At 39.5% G+C, this 24,740-nt stretch overlaps 1 protein-coding gene across 2 annotated transcripts in view; it reads left to right on the top strand.

The window, feature by feature from the left end:
* The window catches only part of hibch (3-hydroxyisobutyryl-CoA hydrolase), a 38,819-nt gene that overhangs the window by 1,248 nt on the left and 12,831 nt on the right, over positions 1–24,740 (top strand). For both annotated transcript variants that reach the window (XR_009204757.1, XM_058392126.1), the window contains exons 3-7: positions 217–348; positions 3,774–3,858; positions 4,047–4,127; positions 4,217–4,269; positions 16,472–16,550. Coding sequence is in view for 1 of the 2 variants with exons in the window: in XM_058392126.1 (XP_058248109.1) it covers positions 217–348; positions 3,774–3,858; positions 4,047–4,127; positions 4,217–4,269; positions 16,472–16,550 (430 nt within the window). In the remaining variant the exon portion in view is untranslated. The remainder of the gene's footprint in view (positions 1–216; positions 349–3,773; positions 3,859–4,046; positions 4,128–4,216; positions 4,270–16,471; positions 16,551–24,740) is intronic.

The following is a 24,740-nucleotide window of genomic DNA, read 5'->3' as shown; positions in this document are numbered from 1 at the left end:
GATTATCAGGCTTATTCACTTCACCTGGCATTGGTCATAATGTTATGGCTGATCGGTCTACATCTCATCACAGGTTTGATTCATACTTAACACACAGGAGTAGTAGTGATGAATATTGTTCACCGCATGAGGATTTATATGAAGCGTGACAATGCTTTTGGAGTTGTCTCTAAAGTTTTGATTGGGGTGTGTGTGTGTGTGTGTGTGTGACATCAGATGAGCAGTACGGTGAGCTCAGAGGTGTTGTTGGAGAAAGTCGGGAATGCCGGAGTGATCACGTTGAACAGACCAAAAGCTCTCAACGCCCTCACCCTCTCCATGATCCGCATGCTCCACCCCCAGCTGAAGGTCTGACCATCCACACTGACCTCTCTCAGGGTTTTTTTTTTCTTTTAATGCAGCTTTGCAGATGTAGACATGAAAAGCATTAAATTCCTTCTATTTCCATTCTCCAGGGAAACACTTAAAGCCTCACACATTTTTTCACCCGCTCACCTTCTTACTAATGCCCTCACTCACTCATACACTTACATTCATTCACTCACTCATACACCTTCTCACTCACTCATACACTTACACTCATTCACTCACTTACTCACTCACTCATTCATACGCTCACTTACTCACTCACTCACTCATACACCTTCTCACTCACTCATTCATACACTCACTCATTCATACGCTCACTCACTCACTCACTCACTCATTCATACGCTCACTCACTCATTCATACACTCACTCATTCATACGCTCACTCACTCATTCATACACTCACTCATTCATACGCTCACTCACTCATTCATACGCTCACTCACTCACTCACTCACTCACTCATTCATACACCTTCTCACTCACTCATTCATACACTCACTCATTCATACGCTCACTCACTCATTCATACACTCACTCATTCACTCACTCATTCATACGCTCACTCACTCACTCATTCATACACTCACTCATTCATACACTCACTCATTCATACGCTCACTCACTCATTCATACGCTCACTCACTCATTCATACGCTCGCTCACTCACTCACTCACTCATACACCTTCTCACTCACTCACTCACTCACTCATTCATACACTCACTCACTCGCTCACTCACTCATTCATACGCTCACTCACTCATTCATACGCTCGCTCACTCACTCACTCATACACCTTCTCACTCACTCACTCACTCATTCATACACTCACTCACTCACTCATTCATACGCTCACTCACTCGCTCACTCACTCACTCATTCATACGCTCACTCACTCATTCATACGCTCACTCACTCATTCATACGCTCACTCACTCACTCACTCATTCATACGCTCACTCACTCACTCATTCATTCACTCACTCATACACCTTCTCACTCACTCATTCATACGCTCACTCACTCACTCACTCACTCATACACTCACTCATACACTTACATTCATTCATACACTCACTCACTCACTCACTCACTCATTCATACACTCACTCACTCATTCATACGGTCGCTCACTCACTCACTCACTCACTCATACACTCACTCATACACTTACATTCATTCACTCACTCATACATACACTCACTCACTCACTCATACACTCACTCACTCATTCATACACCTTCTCACTCACTCATTCATACACCTTCTCACTCACTCATTCATACGCTCACTCACTCACTCATACACCTTCTCACTCACTCACTCATTCATACGCTCACTCACTCACTCACTCACTCACTCACTCACTCACTCATTCATACGCTCACTCACTCACTCACTCACTCACTCATTCATACACTCACTCACTCACTCACTCACTCACTCATTCATACGCTCACTCACTCACTCATTCATACACTCACTCATTCATACGCTCGCTCACTCACTCACTCATACACCTTCTCACTCACTCACTCACTCACTCACTCATTCATACACTCACTCACTCACTCATTCATACGCTCACTCACTCGCTCACTCACTCACTCATTCATACGCTCGCTCACTCACTCACTCACTCACTCATTCATACGCTCACTCACTCACTCATTCATACACTCACTCATTCATACACTCACTCACTCACTCACTCACTCATTCATACGCTCACTCACTCACTCATTCATACACTCACTCATTCATACGCTCGCTCACTCACTCACTCATACACCTTCCCACTCACTCACTCACTCACTCACTCATTCATACACTCACTCACTCACTCATTCATACGCTCACTCACTCGCTCACTCACTCACTCATTCATACGCTCGCTCACTCACTCACTCATTCATACGCTCACTCACTCACTCACTCATTCATACACTCACTCACTCGCTCACTCACTCATTCATACGCTCGCTCACTCACTCATTCATACGCTCGCTCACTCACTCATTCATACGCTCACTCGCTCACTCACTCATTCATACGCTCACTCACTCACTCATTCATACGCTCACTCATTCATACACTCACTCATTCACTCACTCATACACCTTCTCACTCGCTCACTCACTCACTCACTCACTCACTCATACACCTTCTCACTCACTCACTCATTCATACGCTCACTCACTCACTCATTCATACGCTCACTCACTCATATACCTTCTCACTCACTCACTCACTCACTCATTCATATGCTCACTCACTCACTCATTCATACACTCACTCATTCACTCACTCATACACCTTCTCACTCACTCACTCATTCATACACTCTCATTCACTCACTCATACACATTCTCACTCACTCACTCACTCATTCATACGCTCACTCACTCACTCACTCATTCATACGCTCACTCATTCACTCACTCATACACCTTCTCACTCACTCACTCATTCATACACTCACTCACTCATTCATACGCTCACTCACTCACTCACTCATTCATACGCTCACTCATTCACTCACTCATACACCTTCTCACTCACTCATTCATACGCTCACTCATTCATACACTCACTCATTCACTCACTCATACACCTTCTCACTCACTCACTCATTCATACGCTCACTCACTCACTCACTCATTCATACGCTCACTCACTCACTCATTCATACGCTCACTCACTCACTCATTCATACGCTCACTCACTCACTCATTCATACGCTCACTCACTCACTCATTCATACGCTCACTCATTCATACACTCACTCATTCATACACTCACTCACTCACTCATTCATACGCTCACTCATTCATACGCTCACTCACTCACTCATTCATACGCTCACTCATTCATACACTCACTCACTCACTCACTCATACACCTTCTCACTCACTCACTCATTCATACGCTCACTCACTCATTCATACGCTCACTCACTCATTCATACGCTCACTCATTCACTCACTCATTCATACACTCACTCACTCATTCATACGCTCACTCATTCACTCACTCATACACCTTCTCACTCACTCATTCATACGCTCACTCACTCATACACCTTCTCACTCACTCACTCACTCATACGCTCACTCACTCACTCACTCATACACCTTCTCACTCACTCACTCACTCATACGCTCACTCACTCACTCACTCATACACCTTCTCACTCACTCACTCACTCACTCATACGCTCACTCACTCACTCATACGCTCACTCACTCACTCACTTACTCACTCACTCATACGCTCACTCACTCACTCGCATATTCATTCATTCACTCACTCACTTGTTCACTTGCTACACTGCACCCTCAGTCTGTCCTGCTTGTGCCTGTAAGTCACAGCTGTATTAATGGTGTGTGTGTGTGTGTGCAGAAATGGGAGAACGACTCAGAGACAGATCTTGTAATCATTAAAGGTGCTGGAGGTAAAGCTTTCTGCGCCGGAGGAGACATCAGAGGTATAAAAAAAAAAATAAAACTCTACTAAATTCTACATATAATAGTGAAGTCATGAGATTAGTCATCAGCCTCGTTAGCTCTAATGACTGTGATTTTTAGGTTTAGGGTTAACTTTAGATAGAGGGTTAACATGACTTCAACTTCCTGTTTGGTGTCTGAGATAAAACTGATGTGTGTTTCTTCCTAGCTATTGCAGAAGCGGGGAAAGCGGGAGGTTCTTTAGTACACGACCTCTTCCGTGAAGAATACATGTTAAACTACGCTATAGGTAAATTCCAGCGGTCATCTGATCTCTGATCACAGCTTTCTGTTAACTGAAGTGGAATATTAATTATTTAATCCTGATTCTGCTTTTAGGGACTTACAGGAAGCCCTATGTGGCCCTCATTGATGGAATTACAATGGGAGGTGTAAGTACTCATCAGAATCTTTGTCTCTATTTTATATCCTAGCAAAGTTCTTGGCGATCATGAAGGACAATGACCGCATGTTCCTTTTCTTCCGTCTGTAAAATTTTAGCTATAGTGATTTTAGGAATTTTTTGCTTAGTTTAATCACTACAGAGCAGGATTAGCAGCGGGGCTTTAGTGATACGACAATAAGATATTAATATTGTGGTAAATCAAAACAGTATGATTTATAAAAAAAAAAAAACACAAAAAAAACAACCTCAACCTTTTCATTGAAAGCAGCTGATTTTTGTTAATTTGTTTAAAAAATAATTAATTAAATAAATGATAATAAAAATAAATAAATAAATTGAAGAAATATAAATAAATAAATACATAATAAATAAATAAAATTTAAATAAATAAATAAAATAAATAAATAAAAATAATAAATAACATTATAATGTAATCTTTTAATAGCATATTAAAAGTTTTAAAGATTTTAATGTTTTTTTCTCATTTGCTAAATATAGTTTTCATTTTTTATTATAAATCTGAAATAAAAATGTTAAATATTTATAAAATGTTCTAAGTACGTTAATATTCATTCATGTTTATTTGTCATATTGATCAACTTTCATTAGCAGTTTTCCTGATTTTTTTTTTTAAAGTATTGTTTCTCACTATGATTCTCAGAAATATTTATTATAAATATTAAATGATTATAATTTTAAGCACTTTGATTTACACTGAACTTTGTATCTATTATTTATAAATTTAATTAATATTATTAATTTTCTGTTTGTTATTAATTAGCATATCTTAATTGTGGTATGTAAAGTATTTATAGCATAAATTTACCTCAGAAATCTTTTAAAAATATATTTTTTAAACAATACTTTACCTTAAAACTTTACCTAGACTTGCTTGAGATGCTTCCTATCTCAGATTGTATTTATTTTTCACGTATTTATTCATAATTATTCGTCCTAAAATGAACCTACCCCATTATCAGACTCTTTATGCATTGTTGCATATTTCTAAATATTCTACTGTAGAGACCAAGTACATGTCAGTGTAGACGGTTACCGACTTGGTAAAACCACATTAAGCTACATGTCTTCTTGAGGTTTGTCTCTCTCAGCTTTGCATATCTGGATCCTGATGTTTTTACAGATTGTTCTTGGCCAAAATTCTCAAGCACTGTCAGATTTCAGAGTCTGTCGTTGGTGGACAGCAAGTTTTGCCACAGACACACAATCAGATTGAGGTCTGGGCTTTGACTGGTTCTTGATTTTGAATCACACCTGTTTGGTTTTGCTTAACTCTCAACCCTGACCGGTCCTTGCTGATGACACAGTGGACATTTTATTCTTAGGTGGTGAGCATTGTTGGGTTTCCACCAAAACTACATACAGTGAAACCTTTGACTTACGAGTGAATCAACTTACAAATTTTCCGAGATACGAACCACTCGGTAGCCCAGCAAGTGGCCAGTTCCCGTTGTTATCTCTCCATTTCGTGTGTTGGCGCTGTGTAACGACACTTCATCACTCATTTTCCAAACATTTTGAAAGGGAGGAAGAAACAAACCTCCTTGGACAGGTTTTTATTGAAACGCCCTGCAAGTGAAAGCGAAGGAAAGTGTGGAGAAAAAGGCAAAAGTCAGTGAAGAAGATGATGAAGTGAAGTGGGGAAAAAAAAAAAAAGTAGCAATTAAGTTTAGTGATAAAGTGTAGCATAGTGTGTAAGTTAAATTTAGCAATTAATTGTAGCATTAATTGTGTAGCGCGTAAGTTAAGTTAAGCGATAGAGCATGAAATGAAAAACTCCGCGACCCTCCTCCACCAATCTCCTCCCACCTCCGCTAGCATCTTCGTCTGATCTTCAACGTAAATACACTTAATAAAACCAGTTTATTTCTTTACATTCTTTTTTATTATTTATTATATTTTTTATACATTATTTCTTATTTATAAAGTACATTTTTCTCATTTAAAAAACACGTAACAAAAAACATTGGTGTGGTTTTTGTGGGGCTGGAATGGATTAATAGCATTTCAATTCATTTTAATGGAGAAATTTAATTTGATATACGAGCAAATTGAGTTACGAGCTCGGTCACAGAACCAATTAAACTCGTAAGTAAAGGTATTACTGTATTGGTCTCAGAAGACCAGAAAATCTTTTTCTACATGTGATCACAATTTAGTCATGATGTGAGCATTTTTTTCCATCTGAGTGATGGATCAGAGTTATCTGTGGTTGCTTCTTTTTACCCAGTCTCTGACTTGTGGATGGTCTTCTCTAGGCAGTGTTGTGGTTGTGCCTGGCTGCAGTATTGTACGTTAATTTTACAACAAGGTGGTGGGAATTCTTTCACTCAAACACCTACCTATCCAAACAGCCACCTACCTACCCAGCAACCTAACCAGCCACCTACCCACACAAATACCTACTCATCCAAACACCCAGCAACCTACCCATCCACCTGCCCACCCATACACCTACCCATCCACACACCCACCTACCCTCCCAGCCACCTGGCCATCCATCCAACTACCCACCCATCCACCTACCCACCCAATCACCCACCTTCCTACCCATCCAAACACCCACCTTCCTACCCAGCCATCTACTGTCCCAACCACCTACTTATCCAAACACCCATCTACCCCTCCAGCCATCTACCCTGCCAACCACTTACCCATCCAAACACCCATCTACCCACCCAGTCATCTACCCCCTAGCCCACCCAAACACCTACCTATCAGGAAAAATCCTACCCATCCAAACACCCACCTATTCATCTACCCTCCCAAACACCTACCCATCCAAACACCCACATGTATCTAGCCACCTGCCCAGCCACCTACCTTCTTATTATGGGATTGTTTTTGTAAATTCCTGACGTCTAAACACAAAACCTATGCAAGGCCATGCATTAGAGTAACTTGATGTTTTCTCCATAGTATTTTACAGTTCTAAAACACTATGGGGTAGCTTAGTGGTTAAGGTGTCGGACTACTGATCAGAAGGTTGTGAGTTCGAATTCTAGGTCCATATCATTTTATATCATTTTGGAAGGGTTTTACCTTACCGTCCATTACTCAACATGCCATTTTAATTCCTTATTTTTAGACTTGTACTATCGAGATACTCCAGTAGGTGGAGGCAATGATCACCAAAAACACCTCTGCATGTTGTGAATTAGACATCTAGTGGGCTATGATTGGTCAGAATACAAGATGACGTCCCCAGAACATGTTGCTGCCTGTTTTTTTTTTTTTTATAAATAAGCCTTCATCCTTCCGGAGTTTTCTGGGGAATTCGAATTGTCACATCACCAGACCTTTATCTCACTCGCTTCAAAAGAGGACACACACTGAAGAACGGATAAATCTCTGATCACAGTACATCAGATTGGCTTATTAGAGGCATTTATCTGGTCGCATCCTCACTAACGCTCAGGGCAAACTAAGAAAAGTAGGTGATGCTCAGTGTTGTGTCTCGTCTCAGAGTCCAGTGCTGCTGCTCACAGAGAAAACAAGCTCAAATGCCCAGCAGGAACAAAACCTAATAACACTGCCATACAAGCAAAGACGCTACACAGACACGACAAGGTCACTGAGTTCATAGAGAGCTGAAATGTCATTGTAATCCCTTTTTTTGCTGAAAGGGCAACTGCATGTTTGGGCATATTAAAGTTTTACTTGCTGTACCAGATTAGGAAGAAAATGGTTTTCTCCTAACTTCCTTATTATGGAAGTTCTGTCAGTTGACATGTGTCTCTGTAGAACCTACAGCAAGGCTACATCCATTACTCTTATAAACAGTAAACAGACACGACGGAAACTTTCAGCAGCAGATTTTCACCTCACAAATTTCTTCTCCACAATTAAGCAAAACCACCTTGTGTGGAAGTATTGGGTCAATTAACAGCAGATCTTCTACAGCTGGATAGTTTATTTGTCTGGGAAAAGAGACATGCTGTCTGAGGATCAGAAAAAGCTTCTTGCTGCAGCAAACCTTAATGCTGACCACTGTTCCATGCTCATATATTCAGTCGCCCCTCATATCATTCACACAAGTGTTTAAAGGTCATCTTAAAGAACTCGGCTGAAAATATGAAATTGTTTGAAGAGGATGTGAAATTACCTACAACTTGATTTGAGTGTTTTTCGTTATTCACATTCAGTGTGACTGCTTGGACTTGCTGAGTTTTATCCAGTGAAGCAGTTCATTCATACACTATATTGCCAAAAGTTTTGGGACGTCTGCCTTTACATGTACATGAATGTAATATGGAGTTGTCCTGCCCTTTGCAGCTATAACAGCTTCAACTCTTCTAGGAAGGCTTTCCACAAGGTTTAGGAGTGTGTTTATGGGAATTTTTGACCATTCCTCTAGAAGCACATTTGTGAGGTCAGGCACTGATGTTGGACGAGAAGGCCTGGCTCACAGTCTCCGCTCTAATTCATCCCAAAGGTGTTCTATGGGGTTGAGGTCAGGACTCTGTGCAGGCCAGTCAAGTTCCTCCACACCAAACTCACTCATCCATGTCTTTATGGACCTTGCTTTGGTCACTGGTCTGCAGTCATGTTGGAACAGGAAGGGGTCATCTCCAAACTGTTCCCACAAAGAGCATGAAATTGTCCAAAATGTCTTGGTATGAAGCTGAAGCATTAAGAGTTCCTTTCACTGGAAGGGGCCGAGCCCAACCCCTGAAAAACAACTGAATTCAATGATTTGGAGGGGTGTCCCAAAACTTTTGGCAATATAGTGTATGTTGATTACAATGGCAACATATTCTTCTCTCATCTCTGATAACAGTGCAGCATAGTAGCCTCAGCATAGCAATAGAGGAAAACAGTGTGTCCATGAATGATTGATTGTTTAGAGTTGCAGCAGGAATAGGGGAAAAAACAGCCACATTGTTCCTTCATGCATGTTTACAAAAGTTTTGAGACGGGAATAAAAAGCATACATTCTATACGAGACAATATCGTGTTGAACATTGCACTGAGAACAAGTACTAAGGAAGCTTAATAATGCGTAATTTATTACTTTAACCAACGCTATTGCAGCACTCTCATTAGGCTTTCATTTAACTGAATATTTTAATATTTGTATCTCCTGGCTGGAGTAAGTAATGAATTCAGCCACTGAGATACCTTCCTGAAGATCTTCCCCATTAGTATATGGAGCACATTAAACTGGAATTTCTGTATCCCATTGATCAAAGATGTAGAGGAATAAATAGCATTAAAATAATGGGCAACAGACTTGCGTGAATTTCCTCAGCGGCTTGTTCTAAACATTCACTCACGGAAGAACCTCAGGAATGGAAGAAGCACTAAATCACGCCACGAGGGCATCGGGTCTGGCAGCAGACGATCACAACGCCAGCACGGAGGCTCAAAGGGAATCTTGGCGCATGACTTTGATCCATCTCATTCGTGCTTAAAAGGAGGTCATGACTCCTCCATCGCTTCACTCGTCCTGTGCGTGAGCGCGTCTGCATATTTCCTGCATTGCTAACATGCTTTTCTGGAGCGACGGTTAAGGAAAAAGGAAAAACTGTGCTGCGTGTGGAGACTGGACGGTCAAAGAGTCAGGATCTGAGATTAGAAACACCTTTTAATACGAAACTTTTGTAGACAGTAGAGCAAGAGTTTGATGTAACGTCTTGTCTCATTAGAGATGGATGATGTTCTCTGAGTGTACTTCCAGAGGACATCCTGGGGATTTGATCACATCCATCTGCATGTCAGGATGCTTTGTTGGCTAAAATAATCACACAAAAAAAATGGAAGAACAGATGTCAACTGGAGCTCAGTTGTTGGTTTAGCACTTTTGCTGGCACAGTCGCTGGAGGTTTTAGACCTCGCATGTGAAATGAAGCAGGTCTCTCTGTTTAAATTTTCTGATCAGAGATGCAACAGAACAGCAAAAGCACATCTGTCCCATGAGGGAAATAATTTATTGAACAGGAAACTCAACTAAGCCTGAGATTTGTTTTGTTCGCTACGTCAAAAACATTGTATTTTCAAAGCTGAAGATGCTGTGGTACATTTTAGCTAGAGTTAATATAGTAAATATAGTTCGGTCTTGCTATTGGTGCACTATGTAGGTACAATGCTATTACATTATGCTCTAAGTAGTGAGCGTTTACAGCAAATATGAAGTCAGTTAAGATTCGGCCTCACTGTCTAAAGGATTCCTGATTTACTTTGAGAGTCTCAGGTCACTTAGCTGTAAAGTTGAACTAAACATCAGCAAGTGGAAATAAGTAATGATTAATTATATAAAAGGAGTGAAGGTATGAATCACTTTGCCTTCGTATGATGAAGCATTGCACTGCGACTTCTGAACACCTGAATTCTTGCTAAACTGCTGAAAATGTGGCCTGGTTTCTGATGCTGTTTATCAGTTTCACTTTCATAATTTTCTGGATTATTAACCCGAGCATCTAGAGTATGTTCAGATAAAATGTCTGGAAATTAAATAACTTGTTTTGAATTTTATGATATTTATGAAGTGTTTAAGCCATGAAAATGACCAAAAACACAAATCTCTGCCTACTACTGACATTTAAGTATTCAACATTTCACTGACTGTCCCCTGACCCCAAATAAGTACGTGCTTAGGATGATGTTCAACTATGGAAACAAGAGACCGATAAAAGGAAGCTGTTCTGTTCAAGTGCATTAAAGTAATAAGCCTTTAAAGACTGATGATCTCCTCATCATGGCACCTGTTACTGGGTGGGATATATTAGGCAGCAAGTGAACATTTGTCAAGTGTAAGGCTTTGAGTGAGTTTGACGAAGGGCCAAATTGTGATGGCTAGACCACTGGATCAGATCATCTCCAAAATTTCAGCTTTTGTGGTGGTGTTCCCGGTCTGCAGTGGTCAGTATCTATTAAAAGTATCCTTTAAGTCCAGTAAGTTGCCAGGTGGGACCCATGAAGGACTTAAAGGATCTGCTGCTAACATCTTGGTGTCAGATACCACACCACACCTTCAGGGATCTCGTGGAGTCCATGCCTCAATGGCTCAGGGCTGTTTCGGCAGCAAAAGGGGGTCATAATGTTATGCCTCAACGGTGTATATCAATTAACATAATACAATGCTGTTTGCTTTCATGCTGTACATCCAAACAACAAAAATAAAGGTTATTTGATGTGTGTGAAGTGATGAAAACAGCGTCATAAAACTCTTTCTTTCATGAAAAAACGTAGAGTTTGATTCACTTCATGCTGCGAGCTCTAAAGTTCACTTAAATCATGTAATTGCTGTGTTATAGCTGCCTAAAGAGCCGCACAGAGCAGGAGAACATGCTAAACCCTGCAAAACGTTCATATTTTTATTGTGTAGTAGTTCATTTACTGGAGTTAGACGTGTGTATATAAATAGTAACGTTGCTGTGACTTGTAATATAAAGAGCTAAACCGAACACCACTCCAGTCTGGAAGGTTAAGTGCCCTGGTATTTACATACTAGCTGCTAAAAAGGGGTAAAGTGGAGAGGGTGAAAACAGCCTCGGCTCCGAAAGGCATCCGATGTAATCTGTGCGCCAAAGGTTAAAACAAAGTGGTGCTTAGTTTCCTTTCACGCATCACACAGGGTAGAGGTAGAAGATGTTGATGAGAATCGGAGCCGGACGCTTCTCGCGCACACCTGACAACACAGCAGCACGGACGGCCGTTATTGACCTTTCAGTACGAGCCTCGTCTCCGTGACGGTGTTTCCTGATCCGCAGACAGCTCCCAGATGTGATGCGCTTAAAATAAAATTTACTTTCCACATCAATCTAAGTGATAAGAAGCTGTTGCTCTGCTCGGTGGTATTTTCCAAAGGAGATGAAAATGGAGCTGTCAGAAAAGGACCCTAGAGTTTTTGTTGAACGCCGAATATCTCTGAGAATCAGTAAAAGTTTCCGATGTTCCAAGAATAATGCGCTGGCAGAGCGTGAGCGCTTTTCGTGTAATGGGGCCGTGTGAACAGAAATGTTACCGAGTTTAGATGGTTTATATGTCGGTTTGTATTTCTCATGCTGAGGTTGGACACAAGACAAAAATTCACCTCATGAAAGATTTCAGAATTAATCCATAAATCTTTAACGATTGTTTTTCATTTTTCTATACTCAGGGTTCACTTGTTCTGGAAATCCGTGCAAAATTATGGAGAATTGTAAGAAATTGTTCAGACTTGTATATAATGTATTATATTATTTGTAATAAATTTGTCGTAGACCTTGTATTTTTGGATTGATTATTTTTTTTAATAAAAAGGGGAAATAAATGTTTCATGACAAGCTGTAGGATCTAGGTTTCTAAGCTTGTATAATGCTAAGCTTTTAGCATTTTGTTCTAAGCGTTATAATGTTAGCGAGTTGATTTTGAATGAATTATCGACTTTAGTAGCTTGGAGCAAGTGCAGAGTGGGAACAATATAGAGTCAAAGTCTGTTATCTGCACTCTAGCATCAGCTTTAGACAGTTTTGTCACCTAGCAAGCATTTACTCTTAGCAAGTTTTACTCCAAAGATTTTTTATCACTTAATGTAGGAGGATGCTTTAGTTTCTCCTCGTGAAATCTTTCAGCTCAGTTTCGGTTCTGTTTTGCGTCCAGATCGCTGTCATTTTGTGAGGTTTATTTATAAACATGACCTCACCAGGTAGTGTCACCTGTCAGATGTTGGACACCAAGATCTGCTGGATTATTTCTACAGAATCAGGTCAAGATCGACTGAATTTTCCCTCTTCAGGAACACTGTTGGATCTGATTTGTTTCTATACGTTTGCTATAGGATCTACTCAATAATCTCTGCAGTATCTGTACAAAATCCACTGAATTATTTCTGCAGAGTCGCTCACAAGATCTGCTGAATTATCTCTGCAAGATCACTAAAAGTTCTGCTGGATTATTTCTGCAGCATCCCTTACAATATCTAGTGCATTATTTCTGCAGGATCAGGGCAAGATCAAGTGAATTTTCTCTGCAGGATCTCTGTTGGATCTGATTTTGTTTCTATAGGTTTGTTCTAGGATCTACTGAAGTATCTCTGCAGGATCGCTAAAAGATTTGCTGAATTATTTCTGCAGCATCTCTTACAAGATCTAGTGCATTATTTCTGCAGGATCACTACAAGATCTGCTGAATTATTTCTACAGAATCAGGACAGGATCAAGTGAATTTTCTCTGCAGGCTCATTGTGGGATCTGATTTGTTTCTATAGGTTTGTTATAGGACCTAGTGTATTATTTCAACAGGATCACTTCAAAATCTGATGAATTATTTCTACTGGATCACTAAAAGATCTATGGAATACCAAACAGATACCAGTCCCTAGTTTTAAATCATTAAACACCCTAACAAACTTTTGAGCTGGTTGAGTCTTGGGCTTGGCAGCTGTAATGTTTAGAGTTTTATTGGTCACTTTGCTGTAGCACTTATTTCGTCCCATGTATTTTGTTTTTTTAGCAAATCCCATATCTGCTAACAACACTGCCACTCAGAATTCATCAGATTTCCCACTTGAGTAGTTCCACAGCCTCAGGCCAGGAGAGGCAGCGTGGCTTCAGAGCAGTGACAGTCACTCGTCTTCCCTCTTTGAAGTGCCGTGTTCAGACAGCAGCGCTTAAACATTTCAGTGGATCGGATTCCTGTTAACCTGCTTCTTTCAATGATCAGAGAGGGTTGAGACTGGCGCTGCTTGCCATGTGATGCCTCTTAAATGCCCTCAGCACCTACAGAAGATCTACTGGATCACTACTTCTGGATCATTTCAGCCAGATTACTTCTACTGGAGCACTCCTACTGGATTACTTCAACTGGATTTCTGAAGGAACACTACAGTATGTACTGAATTATTTCTACAAGATCCAAGTTATTTTTTCTACAGGATCTACACAATCATTTCTACAGGTCTTCTAGGGGATCTACGGATATTTTTCTACACTGTAGGGTCTACTCCATTATTTATACAGGATTGCTAAAAGGTCTCTACAAGATCACTGTGGGATCTACTGAATTATTTTTTTCTGGATCACTGTGTGATCTACTGAATTATTTCTACTAGATCACTGTAGGATCTACTTCATTATTTCTACAGGATTGCTAGAACAAGTTTACTGTGGGATCTACTGAATTATATTTTTCCGGATCACTTTGTGATCGACTGAATTATTTCTACCAGATCACTGTGGGATCTACTGAAATATTTCTTTCCAGGTCACTGTGGGATCTACTGGGCAGAGTACTCTTAGCGCTTGGCGGTGCTGGGGCTTGAACCCCTGATCTTCCGGTCAACGACCCAGAGCCTTAACCAATTGGTTAAGGCTCTGGGTCGTTGACCGGAAGATCAGCGGTTCAAGCCCCAGCACCGCCAAGTTGCCACTGTTGGGCCCTTGAGCAAGGCCCTTAACCCTCTCTGCTCCAGGGGCGCCGTATCATGGCTGACCCTGCGCTCTGACCCCAACCTCCAAGGATGGGATATGCGAAGAAAGAATTTCACTGTGCTGTAATGTATATGTGACAGTGTCAATGCTGATGTGTCAGCATCGTGCATTGTTTTGAGGAAGCTATGTTTTCCTTCCCCGAGACACCATCATTACGTCATTACTGCTTTACAGGAAGTGGACTGGTGTCCAAATTGGCTTTTCTACACACCACAGACCATTAGTCCTGCACTTTAATGAGCTGATCTGCTGGGACCGGCTGCTTCTCCAACCACTGAATGAAATAGAATGCTAGTGTGGAGCCATGTTTACATGTTTATTCAGTAGTTAACAGAAGCCGTGGTGGTGGTGGCTGCACACTGTTTCTGTCTTTAACTATGCCACAGAGCGCCGATGCTACAGGTGTGGATCGTCTCACCTCTTCAAAATCCGATTTAAAGCTTAACACGGTGAAAAATCACAACCCTGGTGTATCTCTGCCGAGCGAGGCTTCTATTTTTGGGCTGCTTTATTTATTGCTTTGGAGAGCTGTAGCTACGAGGCTGCTAACAAGACACCCTGACCTTTCTGACACACATAAAGCAGGCCAGGGAGGAGTCAGGAGTCTGCTGTAACCCTACACAAACAACTACATACGTCTTAGGACCAAACCCAAAGCCTGTCATTTAGACAGAGACACACACACCCCCATGACCAGTTTATACCACAGGGTGTCCACATGATATGCTATATTGCGAAAGGGACATTAATACCTCAGGCCTAAGGTCTGCTAATATTTTCAAAGAGAGATTTTTAAACAGCAAAACATTTTTTAAGCATTTTTTAATGCATTCATTGTAATTGTCGTGTAGAGCTTTATCAAAAGAAAAAAATTTATTTACAACTGATATAATAATTTAGATTATTGGAGGAAACGCTTAAGACTGAATGAGGATGTATTAAACAAATATTTCATAATTAATATCCAGCTCAAGGATTTTATAAAGAATAATAAATGGATAATAATTCTAAATAAATAAGTTTGTTTCTCTGTAAATCATAGGGAAATAATTATGAAAATAAATCATAGTTTATTTCATAATTTTTTTTATTCATAAATAAAATTATAAATATTATAAATAATGATGTAAATAATTAAAAGAATTTAAGTAAATAATTAAAAAAATAAATAATTTAAGTAAATAATTGTACGTGGATTTAATTATAGGTAAATAAATAGGTAAATAAAAAAATTATTTTATATATATATATATAAGAAACAAATTATGCTTGTCTCGATTTTGCCTAGACACAGGTTTTTTAATGTTAGTATTTTTTTATTATTTTTAATAATTTTCATTTTTTTCTGCGTAGTATGTCAATGCCCATGTTTTCTTTTGTTACTATAATTTATTATTATTATTATTATTATTATTATTATTATTATTATTATTATTATTATGGTTGTAACTATTATGATTTTATTTATTTATTTATTTATTTTTTTACCCATTATCCTTCTTAACATCAGTCCAGCACTGAGACTGAACCCATCACATCGTCCTCATGTCATGGGGCAGAATTCCTCCTCAGTCTGGCTTTATTATTATAGTTAAACTTCCAGACAGACATTTTCATTGATTTGGATATTTTGCGTTTTGATTTTGCTTTCAGTCCTGCTCTGCGTCTCTGATTGTTCTCTCAGTCTGCTCGCTCTCCCTCTCTTATTGATTCTTTCTCCTCTCTCTCTCTCTCTCTCTCTCTCTCTATCCCCCCCAGGGTGTCGGGCTGTCAGTCCACGGGCGCTTTCGTGTGGCCACGGAGAAGACGCTCTTCGCCATGCCAGAGACGGCCATCGGTAAGAGCCACACCGCTCAGCATCTGCTTTCCTTCCTGTAAAACCCAGAGGCATTAATAATGCATTCATCCAGACAGTGTACACACTTCACTCACACACACACACACAGCTGAAGTACATTCTCACACTCTGACTGTTAAAGAACGTAGTCCTGCGGTGTTGTTGACATGGAAACAAGAAACATCTTCAGAACCATGTGACCTCTTTTAAACTACCTTTAATCTCAGCACACTTTCTTTTCTTTATCCTGCTAGACAATATATGAGTAGAATAATAATAAGAATAATAATAATAAGAATATTTTTAATATTATATATTAATATATATAATATGAATATATATATATATATATATATATATATATATATATATATATATATATATATATATATATTATATATATGAATATATATATATATATATATATATATATATATATATATTTAACTGAATTCTACTTGAAATCCTCTTAAGAAATTATTGGAGGGTTTGGTTTTTGTTTGTTTTTTTATTTTCTTCTTTTTCTATCTCTTTTTTTTCTTTCTTTTTTTCAGAGTAATAACTTGGTCATAATTCAAGTGCTCTTTGGCTAGAGCCCCCCCCCCCGGTCTGTCTGTCTCTGTCTCTCTCTGTCTCTCTCTCTCCCTCTCTCTTTCTCTCTTTCTCTGTCACTCTGTCTCTCTCACCCTCTCTCTCTCTCTCTCTCCCTCTCCCTTTCTCTCTTTCTGTCTCACTCTTTCCATCTCTCTCTCTCTCTCTCTCTCCCTCCCCCCTCTCCCTCTCTCTCTCTACACGATAATGGCTTTTCTGGATGCAAATCAGACTTCAGCTTTATCTCTGTCCCAAAAATCTGTCTGCTCTGGGTTGTTGTTGTTGTTGTTTTCAGTAGTCTGAGCTCCACATCTTAAATATAACATGTTTATTTCATTTTTTTTTTTTTGGCTCATAACTGAATGAAATAAAACCAACCTGTGGAAATGCAGAATATGTATGCATTAAAATGCAGAAATGATTCGACTCCTCATTATATATGCGCATATTTGCATATCACACACCAATTACACAACAAATGGTTGTAGCTCAGCTTGATCTGTGTGTTGTTTTTAATTTACCGTGATACAACAAATACTGATCAGCATTTAGCAGAGGGGGGGGCAGAGAGAGTGAGAGAGAGAGCGAGAGACAGAGACAAAAGGGGGGGCAGAGAGAGAGAGAGAGAGAGATAGACAAAGGTGGGGGGCAGAGAGAGAGAGAGAGACAGAGACAAGGGGGGGCAGAGAAAGTGAGAGAGAGAGAGACAAAGAAGGAGAGAGAGAGAGACAGATGGGGGGGCAGAGAAAGAGAGAGACAAAGAAAGAGAGAGACAGACAGAGAGAGAGAGCTGTATGCACAATGTCCAAACATACTACATCTGCTGCTGTGATATTTATATAAAGTCATTTACTTCTCCTCAGTCATTCGCTCTCATGCTGCTCATCGCTTCTGTCATGTTTGCGTGTCGAGGAAAAGCCTCTTGGAAAGCTCTTGAAATAAGCTGATGCATAAGTAAGGCTTTAAATTCATGCTTGTCCATGGTGAGAGAGAGAGAGAGTCTGCCTCCCTGAAAGCTTTCTGTGGTTCTCTGCAGTAAAATACAGTCAGATAGACAATAGGTGCGTTTACATGGACGCTTGTAATCTGATCGTAACAGGACTAGAAGCAGATTAAAAAAGTGTCATGTAAACACGTCAATCGGGTGGAATTTGCCACATCCGATGAAAATTTCAATCGGATGGTAAGGGGTGGTTTAAACCATTTTTAGTCCGATCGAGAGGACATGTAAACACTTAATCGGATGGAATATGTTCCTGGAAAGTTCTGCACATGTGCAATGACGTATGACGTACGGATGTTGATATGAATGACGTACGGATGTTTTCATGGACTGTGCGCATGTCAAAAGATCTAATCCAATTCTAGTCATGTGTCATGTGAACGCGCATAACAATCTGATTACTTTATACCGCGTTCATGTAAACGCTGCGATCAGATTCAGTCCAATCTGATTAAAAAGTGTCCATGTAAACGCACCTAATGATGATCAGGAGGACTGGGGGGAAAATCCACCCTGAATGTAAATAACTGCATTCAAATTCAAGTCCTCCTGGGAAGTCGGTATTTACGAGTCAGGAAGTCATAATTACGACCTCAGGTGCTTTCAAGTCACTTCAGTCAGAGCCAGATGAAAGTGAACCTTCTCTTAATTCACTCCAAACAAATACAGCAAGGGATTTAAATCTAGGTCTAGAAAATACGACGTGAAAACTAAAAATCAGCTTCTGACACGAGGAAATTTCAACAGATCTGCTCTCAGCTACGACGATCCGACCGAGGCGCCTCCATTTCAAACATTCTGCTCAGTGAAAAGCCAAGGTTTCCCACTCGTAATTATGCTTCCTAAATGGCGTTCTTGTGTGTTCAACTCGTAAATACGATCTTCACAACTTCACACGAACACACCATAGTAACACTAATATCACCGTCCACAATCAACAGCTCGATATCTTCTGAGCTGAGTTGATAGCAATTTTATTTTTATCCCATAAACATTGTGAACTGTGCTAGCGATAACGTTGCTCTGGACACTTTTATGATGTCTAATTATTTACGTTCCCTTGAAATCGTAGGATTCTGGATCAGAAGGGCTGTGATTCCTGTACGTTTTTCCCCCCCCAAACAAAGCTGACGTTTCTGCACTTGTTGTTTCACTCCATTGTTCTGAACTAAAACAATAGATACTTGTTCCCTAGTGAAGCTGAGCAGACGATATGATCCGGCTTCCTGTGCCCAAACCCAACATAGCTGCTTCAGGCCACATTCACAAGACCTTTTTGGTGTTTGTTACAAAACACATTCACGTGCTTTGCTCAGAGTGAGCCGAGATTTTTATAATGGGTGGAAACGATGTATTTCATCCAGGCTTGAAGCTGTGAGTTACTGAAGCGTGGCTAAAACCATCCCGTATTGTTACGGTCTATCAAAAGTTCACCTTTGGTGCACTTTTCTTAATGGAGCTGAATTTTTATGCTGGTGCAAACGGTTCAACGCTTCATTCCCAGTGAAATACCTTCGTGTCACTTCTGAATTGTGGATGTTCACATCATGTTCCCGTTCCCACACTCAGAACCTCTCCTCACTGATGGTGCTGTTTATCTCTGAGGCTCGCTTTATGTGGAAAATGTCCAGGGGCGCTGCTCTGCTGTCGGCACACTCTGGAAGCATAGCACGCTAAATACGGCTCATAGGTAGCGCCGCGCTGCTTCTGTCCATGGAAGGAATGCGTGCCTTTCACTCCACAGCAAATAAAACTGACCTCTGAAGAGTGCACGAGGCCTTGCTCTCACCCCTCGCGTGTTTTCATTCCATGGCTGGTTAAGCGGTGTCAGTTACAGAGAACACTCGCTATGAGCTTCTTCCAGCTGCTTGGCGTCTGGAGCTGCACTCAGCAGACACGCTCCGGCATGGCGGTTTATTTATTTCCGTGTGGCGTGAAACAGTGTTCTGTGTTTAATAAAGACGTCCAAGATGTTTTTACTCACGTTTGAGAGATTCATAAAGGATGTCATGAGCAACAAGTTAGGTATTCACTCTGATCTATTTGTGCTTTTGGCTTGGCATAATGTGCTAATGACTTAAACATTTACACACAGAGCTATAGTGAAGCCGTCATCGATCTCTCTGCTTTCATGCTCCTGTCTCATTGTGCAGATTTCTGCATCGGTTATCAGGTTTGATGTGAAGATGACATACCGTGATGTATGATCAGATAAAGTTCAGTAACCTAAAGAGATTTACACCTGCATGTTCAGTAGCTTAAAGAATTTGACTGTCAAGATTTGGGAATTGACTCAGGATTTATCTTTGGATGTAACTGTGAAGAAATTTGGATTTTGGTTTGTTGTGGCTTGGAAGGCAGCATTGTAGTACAGTGGGTACATCACAGCTCTACCTCACCTTTCCTTACCACCTGTCTGTCAAGACTTGGTACTTTGGGCATGTCTGTTATGGTTTTGGACTCAATTTAGGACTCTGGACTTGGCCTTCAAGACTCCTGACATGTCTATTATTTCTTGTGACTTAAAACTAGATTTATTCAGCATGACTTTGACTTGGGATTTGTCTGTCTTGATTTGGGACTTGACTTTAGGATTTGACTCAGGACTTGACTTGGGAGTTTAGTCATGTAGAACATTTTGTAAGTTAAGTTGTTGTAGAAGTTAAGACTTGGGATTTGAAACGGGACATGTCTGTCAAGACTTGGGATACAACTCAATACTTGAGAATCAAGACATGAGATTTGACTCAGGACTTATCTGTCAAGTCTTAAGCTTTGATTGAGGTCTGATCTGTCAAGACTTGGGATTCGACATTATACCGGACTATCAAGACTTGGGATTCGACTCGGGACTTGACTATCTAGACTTTGTATTTGATTCCAGACTTTACTGTCAGGACTTGGGTTTCGACTCAGTACTTGACTATCAAGACTTGGGATTCAGCTTAGTACTTAGCTGCTATGTCTTAGGATTTGACTGAGGTCTGTCAAGACTTGGGATTTGACTTGATACCTGTCTATTGAGACATAGGATTTGACTCAGGATTTATCTGCCATGACTTGGGATTTGACTCAGCACTTGACAGTCAAGACTTTTCATTCAACTCGGTACTTGACTATCAAGATTTGGGATTCGACTCGGTACTTGACTATCAAGATTTGGGATATGACTCGGTACTTCACTATAAAGACTTTGGATTCGACTCGGGTCTTGACTATCAAGAATTGGTATTTGATTCCAGACTTTACTATCAGGACTTGGGATTCGACTTGGTACCTTACTATCAAGACTTGGGATTTGATTTCAGACTTTACTATGGAGTCTGTCAGGTATTTGACTCAGAACTTATCTTCTATCTGTTATGACTTGTGACTGAACTTTAGATTTATCTGTCAGGACATGGTAACTGACACAGGCCTTGTCTGTCATGGCTTAGGACTTGAGATTTGTCAGTCCAGGTTTGGATCTGACTCTTTTTTATTTCCAGTGTGTCCTGTGAGCTACAGCATGTCTTCTCTTGCAGGACTGTAATGCATATGTGATGTGTGAAACAAGGCCATCGGCTTTACTGTAAGTAACAAGGAGAGCTTAAAAGGCTACAAATGCCCTCCTCTAATATTCATAGCCCTTCATACCATAGGGTTTGAAAGGAGCTGGCGGTAAATTAATTCAGATACTACAGTAGAGGAAATTCAAAGCTTCTGTGATCACTGAAATTGCATTTTCTATAATAAACCCCAAAGAATTGAGTCCCATTCAAACACGTGTTCTTCAGAAAGCATTAAAGAGTCCTTAATGCCTTCAGCTCTAATTCCACATTTACAGTAAAACCAAGCCTTTTGGAGTGCTCTCTCTCTCTCTCTGTCTCTCTCTGTCTCTCTCTCTCAGTAAATACCTCTGAAACCTTGATGTGGTTGAAATCATGTTCAATAAGATGAATGAGCTCTGATTCATCCAGCCTGAGTTTTGATAAAAAGCCTCACCGTGTTTTTGTCTGAACTGAGCAATGAGCGTCCTTGGCGTACAGGAAGTGGGCAAAAATCTCCCAGAGGAACCCAAGTGGCAGGAAGTCCTGCTTTCTGTTCAACATGCTCCATTATCACATCTATGCATGTCTCTCTGGACCAATGATGACGTTATGAACAAACGTGTGTGTGTGTATAGCATTAATCCTGTCGTTATTACTGACCAATGCACCAGTATATTTCAGATATTACATACTTTTCCTCTTATATATTTACTTTAGTGTGCTTTAGACACAGTTTAAAGTCATGTGACTACATTTTAGTCAAATTTACTTTTGGATATAGATTCTACAGAGTTACACGAATGTTTCGTTTTTCCAGTGACGCAAAATATAGGGCTGTGAAACATCTGACTACGATCTCGAGACGTTCTCTGAGTCTTATAATAACTAAATAAATAATATAATATAATATAAGTTAAAGAAAACAATGCCTGTGTTGTGTGGAAAGCCTGACAAGAAGTAGAAGTTTTCTAGAAAACAGTCCAATTTTTGGCGCAATAGAAATGAGTAGAAATGCCAATGCATATTTTTCAATTCTTAAGGCGAAAGTTCGTAAGGGATCCGTATGCCGAGGTTCCACCGTACTTGATGGACTTCACAGTGATGAGTACAGCGTCTGGCAGTTGTTGATCCTCAGAACTGAATGCTACAGAGAATCACTGCTGTTTTTAAAGCGCTCATGTACAAAAAATAATCAGGGAAAAATACACTGAATTTATCCTACTGAATTATTTTAGAAGGTTTAGTGCAAGTGGTGTGTGTGTGTGTATTCTGACGATTTGTACACACTTTCTGCCTCATGTAATTGAAGTGTACACTGGTGCCATGTGTTCAGAGAAGGAGAATCCGGGTCACAGACTGTCTCACATCTGGAGTCAGTTTTGTTTGTTTATGTGGATCTGCATCTAGTTATTTTCCTGGTGTAAACATAAGGCAGGATTTTATAACAGAAGAGCTAGTGAAATATTTGTACTAATGGGTTTGTCTACATTAATTAAACGCAATGCCACCAAAAAATTATATATATTTACGTTAATATTTAAAGGTCAATGAGAGAAGTGCCTCATTCAGGACACAAAATATATATTTTATGCATTAATTAACAGCAATTATTTTAATGTTCTTTTTTTCAAGGAATTTTCTCAGATTAAAACATACATTGTAATGTGTTATAGCGGTGTTATCATCTCTAAACTCTCACACAGTCTCAGTTTGTTTGTGAGCTTAAATCTTGAATCAGTTTCTAGCACACCTCTCCTCCATGACCATCTGGAGACAGACTTAGGATCATCTCTAATGATCCAGAGCCTCTAAAGGACTAAATCCAGCACCTCCAACTAAATTTATGGGACTTTCTTTTTAAAGTCTACAGTACAAAGCAGATTGAGAACAACAGCAGTAACCGAGTCTGGATCATGTGTTTGTTCTGAAGAGATAAAGATGGTTAGGACTTTGAGGAACGTGTTGGAGACAGTACTGTTGTGAACAGATGGCATGAAGGGTTTGTTTTTTAAGTACGGAATGTTCTGGAAGCTGGATTTAGAGATCAGGGCTGGACAATATGTCGATATTGTGGGTATCGTGATCTATGGGGGGGGGTGGGGTTGTTGTTTTTTTATTACATTTTTTACATTTTTGTGATTTTTGTTTTTTAATTAAACATTTTTGTGATTTAAATAAATGAATAAATTTAAATAAAAGTGATTATTTAAATAAAAGTGATTATTAAAATTTGTAGATATTATCCAAGGGTTTTATTTAATTTATTTTATTATTTTTTTAATTTCAATTTCAATAAGATCAGTATTATTAATGTAATTTAGCTACAGTTGTATGTTTTATTGGAATGTTTTACCGCTTCTAATTTGTACTTTTTTAACTTTTTTATATTCTGTTTTTTAATGCTACATTGTATTGAAATTACAATCTGCAATTATTTATCCTCTGATTGATTGATTGATTAATTAATTACTTATTTATTTATTATTATTTATTTATTGTTTTTTTTTCTTTATTTATTTTGTTATCTATTTATTTTTTTATTCATTATTATTTATTTATTGTTCTTTCTTTCTTTATTTATTTTGTTATCTATTTATTTTTTTATTCATTATTATTTATTTATTGTTCTTTCTTTCTTTATTTTATTTTTGCTATTTATTTTTATTTCTTTATTTATTTTTTACTCAAATATAAGAGCTTGTTTTTAAAAAGAAGTCCTGGCAACCACAAAGGCATGAGTGCACGAGTTTTCCCTGTGTAAATACCACTCTTCTGAGCTGAGGTCGCAGACTCTGAATTCTTTCGGTCCATTTCACAGACTGTCCGATTTCACGAGCTCGAGATTGAATGAAGCCGTTTATCTCTACTGTAGCGGACCGTGTGGTGTAGGTGAGGGTAAAGACATGCTGAAATGCCGTAGGGGGCCGTATCGCGAGATATCCGACACCTCCTTAATGGTAGACAGCATGAGGTAATGAAATGGCCAGAATATGAGTCAGGCACCACTCGGTTTCATTTGCAGCTCATCTTACTCTGAAATCTCTTGGTTAATGTGTCCCGGTGCTT

This window comes from Hemibagrus wyckioides, linkage group LG06 (genome assembly GCF_019097595.1).
Source record: "Hemibagrus wyckioides isolate EC202008001 linkage group LG06, SWU_Hwy_1.0, whole genome shotgun sequence".
Taxonomy (NCBI): Eukaryota; Metazoa; Chordata; class Actinopteri; order Siluriformes; family Bagridae; genus Hemibagrus; species Hemibagrus wyckioides.
This window is presented reverse-complemented; position numbering and strand designations above follow the sequence as displayed.